The 6,230-nt window shown below is 38.0% G+C and overlaps 1 protein-coding gene across 1 annotated transcript in view; it reads left to right on the top strand.

Moving 5' to 3' along the window:
* The window catches only part of LOC104493620 (serine/threonine-protein kinase D1), a gene marked incomplete at its 5' end in the record, with an annotated part of 15,400 nt that overhangs the window by 1,692 nt on the left and 7,478 nt on the right, over positions 1-6,230 (top strand). Inside the window, 3 exons of the mRNA XM_010136339.1 lie at positions 1-107; positions 1,290-1,388; positions 2,514-2,781. Coding sequence (XP_010134641.1) covers positions 1-107; positions 1,290-1,388; positions 2,514-2,781 — 474 coding nt within the window. The remainder of the gene's footprint in view (positions 108-1,289; positions 1,389-2,513; positions 2,782-6,230) is intronic.

The following is a 6,230-nucleotide window of genomic DNA, read 5'->3' as shown; positions in this document are numbered from 1 at the left end:
GAGTGTTTGTCGTTATGGAAAAACTCCATGGAGACATGCTGGAGATGATCTTGTCAAGTGAAAAGGGCAGATTGCCAGAGAGAATAACAAAGTTTTTAATTACTCAGGTAAGAAATTAATTATTGACCTAGAAGGAGGTTTGAGGTTATTATCACTGTTTCTTGGTTTTGTTTTTTTTTTTGTTTTTGTTTTTTTATTATTATTTTTGGCATAATCTTTCTGTCTGATATATGAAAGCCTGAACAGGAATATCAGGAATGGGAAGACAGCTTTGTGCACATTATCTGAGAGGCAGTAAACCATTAGGAACTTAGGAAGTAAACCATTAGGAACTTAGGAAGACCTAAAGCTAGACACACGTACAGTTGTCTGGCAGCTAGATTGAAGGGCCATCAAGCTACAGTTTCTCATATACTTGAAGAATTAAGGACAAGAAACAGATCCAAAGCATTAACAGAAAGCTGTTGAAGACCTACACAAAGAAATCTGAGCCTCTTGAACTGCTCCATACCTAACCACTGCAGATGGTGCTGTGCACTTTTGTACGTATTTTTTGTGCTGAGATTGGATCTCAGCACTGCCTCTGGTTGTGACTTAAATGAGTCTACAACTTCTGGTAACAATGTGATCTGGTGGGGTTTTTTTGTTGTTGTTCTCCCTGTTGTCATACTCTCATACTGCTTATTTGGCTGTCTATAATACTGCTTTATATTTAGGTACACAGCTGGGTAGTGAGCCACCTCAGAGACAGATCAGCCTGTTTTTCAGCAGTCAGGAAAAAGAAAGGAGCAGGAACAACACTGTTACGGTGAAAGTTATTATTTGAGGTAGAACATAGCAGGTTCTCCTGTTCTGAGGCTTTCATGGGCAAAACTGCCACTATCTTCAGAATTTGGGTTCTTGCCTTCCTGGGTTCATTCAGCGTCCCTTCCAATTCCCTGCTGTAATATATTGGGAAATTCTGCCAGCCCCTGACTGGATACAAGGAATGGAGTTAAAGCCACAGGAACAGAATGGGTATCTGTTACATCTGTTGCTATCTTCTTGTGTGTGTAATGGAATAAAAATGTATGCAACGCCTTCTCTCCTCAAGAAAATGCTTAAATTGGATCACATAGTATTTCTGTGAAGTTTTTTGTTAATTTAGGTCAGGAAAGTAATTTTGCAATTGATTCTGCATCCACAGATTTCACACAAAAAAAGTAAACAAGTACTCAGAAAATAATAAAAAATTATTAAAATTGTACGTAATTTAAAACTGAATTTCTTTCTGATTTTTTTCTTCACAGATCCTTGTTGCTTTAAGACATCTTCATTTCAAAAATATTGTTCATTGTGACCTCAAACCAGAAAATGTGTTATTGGCATCAGCTGATCCTTTCCCACAGGCAAGTAGAAGATGCCCTTTCTTAAGATTAATTGTTCAAATTAATAAGTATTGACGATTATTTTATGAATTTCAAAAACATGATTAGTGCCCTGTCTGTATGTCCTCCAGGAGCTGCACAGAAAACTGATCACTTACCCAAAAAACTTCCCAAAGAAGACATGTTCAAAAATCTTTGCCTTTTGTCATTTGCCTAAAATATTCAACTAGATTTTCAAGTGTGGCACAACTCCTTGTACAATTGTTTCTAATGTGCTCAGCGTTACAGCACCAATTACTGAGCCGGTTGATTTGGTCCAGATAAGTGACAATTTGCAAGCAGTCCCCAGAAAGACAGTTATTTTTCTGAAAGTTAGGGTAGAACAGGGGCTTTTCCTTTTATTTTATGAATTTAAATGCCAGGTAGATTGCAGCATATTTAAATATACTTTCTGGTTCATTGTTTTATTTCTCATTATAAGGTATTTGTATCAGCTCCTGTTAACTTTGAACTGCAGATTTCATCTATAATCTCCTTTAACTGCCTTTATTCAAAAGGAGCACTATTGATAATTTGGAAATAATACCAACATCAATAATTATAAGTGAAGGTTCTATACTGAAGCATTAAGTGAGAATTTTTAAGCAGCTAAATCTGTCCCTCTGAAGAAATCAGACAAGGAAGGTTGCAGAGAGGCAGGGTGTAACTGAGTCCACAATAAAATAAAAAAGTGTAAGTTCAAGAAGTATATTTTGTCAGTTTGCTTGATTTAGGAAACAAACCATAGGTAAAACCGTGTTCCGTTTGCCATGTTCTTATGCTGTGAAGGAAAGTACTACTTTCACCAGGAACCCGAGCTGTTACACCCATCCAAGATTGTATTTCTTCCTTTCTAAGCTGTCCTGTGTTACTGATTTTACCATGGTTTATTCATGGAGTGAGGGAATAGAGGCGATGCAATGGCCTGGTAATGTGGTCTGATGTCTCCATGCGATAAGGGTATTTCTCTCAGAGAATTTTTAAAAAAAGGTATCCTTGAAGGAACAAGAGAGGCATCTTGCAACTAAACCATGATAAAAGTTCCTCAGCTATGTACTTGATAATAAAAATAATGTCTGTCTCACTATAGCATTTTTCTTTGAACAGGTAAAACTTTGTGATTTTGGCTTTGCCAGAATCATTGGAGAGAAATCATTTAGGCGTTCGGTTGTAGGAACGCCAGCCTACCTTGCTCCGGAAGTGCTGAGGAACAAAGGCTATAACAGATCTCTGGATATGTGGTCCGTGGGTGTCATCATTTATGTAAGCCTCAGCGGTACCTTTCCATTCAATGAAGATGAAGACATACATGACCAAATCCAGAATGCTGCTTTCATGTATCCACCTAATCCATGGAAAGAAATTTCTCCGGAAGGTAGTATCTGTTTGTGGCTGGTTTCATATAAATGCAAAAAAAAAAAGTAGTTGTATTCTGCTTTTATATTTTTCCCATGTACATACTGCTGGGAAAAAAAATTGTTTGAAATTTTGAAGTACCATAATGTAATGTCTCTGGTTTGTGCTATCAGTGCTTTAGACATTTCCTGCAGAGCATGTATAGAGTGCATATGGTGTAGTCCTCTAGCATGTGATCTCTCCAGGAGGTGTTGAAGGAGGCACATAGCCACCTACAGATTGGGCTGACATGGAATCTTGTGCGGAACCTCAGCTGTTGGAACTGGTGTTGCTTATATTTACTTCTATACCTCTTCTTGCAGTTCTAGTGCCTCTGCAGTCTTTTTCGCATTCTGTTTCTGCCAGTAATTTAGTTTCCATTAGGTAGGATGCTGTACTCCGATAGCTTTTCTGTGGAGAAGATAAAATTTGGCCAATTCCAAGCAGATGAAGTTTCAAGAAAAGTGGGAGAAAGTGTCATAGAAGAGACTTTTGGGGGGGGGCGGGGGGAGGGAGGAAGCTTGGAAATAACCGATGAGACTTTTCAAACTAACGTTCTGATGAATGGCATCAAAGACTTTTGATATTAAAAGAGCAGTGTGAATAATTCACTGTGAACATCTTTGAAGAAGGTAGATGAATCCTATTAAAGATGTCTCTAAACACAACTAATCAGGGCATTTAACAAAGACATCAGTTCTGGTTTCACCGATGTTTTCTTGTATGTAACAACAAACATTTGAACAGCTTGATTTTTTTCTTGGGTTTTTTTTTTATCATTATCTTTATGTACTTAACTTTTGCAAGATAGCTTTGTAAGTCAGTGCAAAGGAAACATTATCAGCGTCAGATTTTTATCCTTTTTTTCCTGAATTGTGCAAAGTACCAAATTGAATTAAAATATTAGCATTTACAGTTTCCATTATTTTGAGGTTTTCTGGGTCTCAGGTGACATGTTTAACTTACATGTTAAGTGTAGCTTCGAGAAGTGTGCCTGCCGCTTCCTGTAATACACATTACAGCCGGGTGAGACTCTCAGCTGAAAAATGCTTTGAGAGCATTGTCTGTTGTTTTATCTCAGTGGCAGATGAAGTTTGATGAGATCTGTTGGAGGGTAAAAAAAAGCTATAAATCTGCACAATTACACACTGAAGTCCTCCTGAACCTCCACACACTTCTGCTATGTAAGCTGACAGAATCTGTTGGCAGCAATGCTTTATCTGGCGCTAGAGATAAGCAAACAGCAATCAACACAGAAGAGGCTGCAAGAAGTTGTCTCCCACAAGTTTCTGCTGTGGTAGACGGAAGATCAATTGCTACATTCAGAGGTGAAGATTTCGGTAGAGCACCTACAGAAAACTCACCTACTGGGGTGTTATCGCTCCTGTTACAGAATCGCAACAACCTTCATTAAGAGTCAATGGATGTCGGGCTGCAAGTATGCAGAAGGGAGGGAAAAAACACGCTTTAACAAGTTACTAGGTTAAAATCTGCTTATACATTGCGATTGCAGTAGGTATTTTGAATCACAGGCTGATGAGCCGCTCTCTTGTGGTAAACGAAAACATGGAAAAGATCTGAACGGGTCCGTTGTGTTTAACACAGGGAGCCAGAATCTAGATCTCTGTCCAAGTACTGCTTGATAGTGCTAATTTCTTTAGAGCTCAAAAGTGAACTCAAACTGCAGGTTACCCAGGGGAAATAAAGGAACGGTTCTCTCACATCAGCTACTCTGCCCACACTCCTGCGGAGGTGAGCAGAGGGCAGGTGCGTGGGCCCTGGGCAGCAGCTGCTGGCTCCATCCAGTTACCTCTGACCATGCAGAACAGTAGAAGGCAAATCTGTACCGTGTCCCAACATCTGGTCCGGGTTACAGTGCTGAAGAGGGTCGTGATAACAGATGCTATAAATGCTCAGTGCACAAATGATTTTAAGGATTTTGTGAAGTTGCTTGCTCAACATCACAAATAAAACCAGTTTGAAAAGGAACACATACTTAAATACAAACTGTGCTAACCACGAAGCTCATTTCCAGTTAAAATACACTGGGGCTCATAGATTTCTCTGCACTAAGTGCTAAAAATCTACAAAATTCAGACAGAGAATTAGATTCAATCCCAACAGGTTACATCTGTGCACTTGAAAATCTTCCTGTAGCTTGTCATAGACTCTTCCAGCTTCCCAAGCAGCTTGAGCTAACGGGTTGACTATTTGCCTGCTGTATCTTTGCCATTACTCTTTTTGCCAATTATTCTTAATAATTAAACATTTTTCACAGAAGTTTTAACATACGTGACTATGGTTACTTTTTAAATTTTTTTAGTTTTCATACAAAGAGATACATAATAGATTTCTTTAAAAGGCAGAGTACATTTCTTGGTTAAGTTTTTCCTGGAATTTGTATTACAGCAATAATTCTCCCAAGAGGACAGGAATTATCATCAAGTGGTTCTTCCCCTCAGGTTTTTACAGGAATTATATCGCAGTGTGGAATGTGCTGCTGCCATAGAATCTGGCAAGGTCTTTGTAAATAAACATTGATCAGCCTATTTCTTTCAAGCTGTTATGACTGAAGTTGCTGTTTGTCTTGAGGGATCTACACAGATGTTTTCTTGCAGGAAGCATTATTCTTTAAAAAAATAATTAAGTGGTTTTAAAAAATTACTTACGTGATTTTAGCTTGCAAGAAAGAAAAAATGTTGAAGATCCAGCAGTCAGTCCAATTTAATTACTGACATTTTTAAATTTGTGCAAATATTTAAGAGAGTGCTCAGTAGATGCTTTTTCTGATAGTGCAAAGCAACAGCACGTTAATTGGGGAGCTGGAATGCAGAGGGCAGCAAAACTTTAATAGGAAAAAAGAAAAGACATAGGTCATACCTAAACATTTTGTCTGCAAAAGTGACAACAGTGGTAAAGTAACCTAAATGTTCATATTCTGTGTTCCTTATTCAATTATTGTCCTTACGTTAAAATTCAATTGGCTTTAAAATCCTAAATGGCACTGATGGGGCGATAGAATTGTCAATGACCCATAACAGTTTAAACTGCATGATTGTAGAAATAATAGACTGAAAGTCTAGCAGGTTCAGAGCAAAAACATATGGGAGGAAATTGGTTTTTGAGGAAACGTGTGTCATGAATCTAATAGTGTGGTCCGTGTTAGTGTATTTTCTTGAGAATTACTTTTCTGTAGCATTTTTCTAGCAATTTTAAAAATAAAACTCTTGCAGTCTCAAGCCAAGAAAAAAGGCAGAATCTATTTGAGGATAATAATTTTGAGTGTCTATTGTCTTTCAGTAGCTATCAACAGTTCTGTCTTCTCTGCCACTCAGGAATGTGGTCTAGTCATTGACTATGACTCTTTTTTCTCCATAATGTGTCTGTATGTCATAACATCTGGATTAATGTCATCAGCTCTTCCTGCTG

Source organism: Buceros rhinoceros, unplaced genomic scaffold, assembly GCF_000710305.1.
Source record: "Buceros rhinoceros silvestris isolate BGI_N320 unplaced genomic scaffold, ASM71030v1 scaffold10985, whole genome shotgun sequence".
Classification (NCBI taxonomy): Eukaryota; Metazoa; Chordata; class Aves; order Bucerotiformes; family Bucerotidae; genus Buceros; species Buceros rhinoceros.
This window is presented reverse-complemented; position numbering and strand designations above follow the sequence as displayed.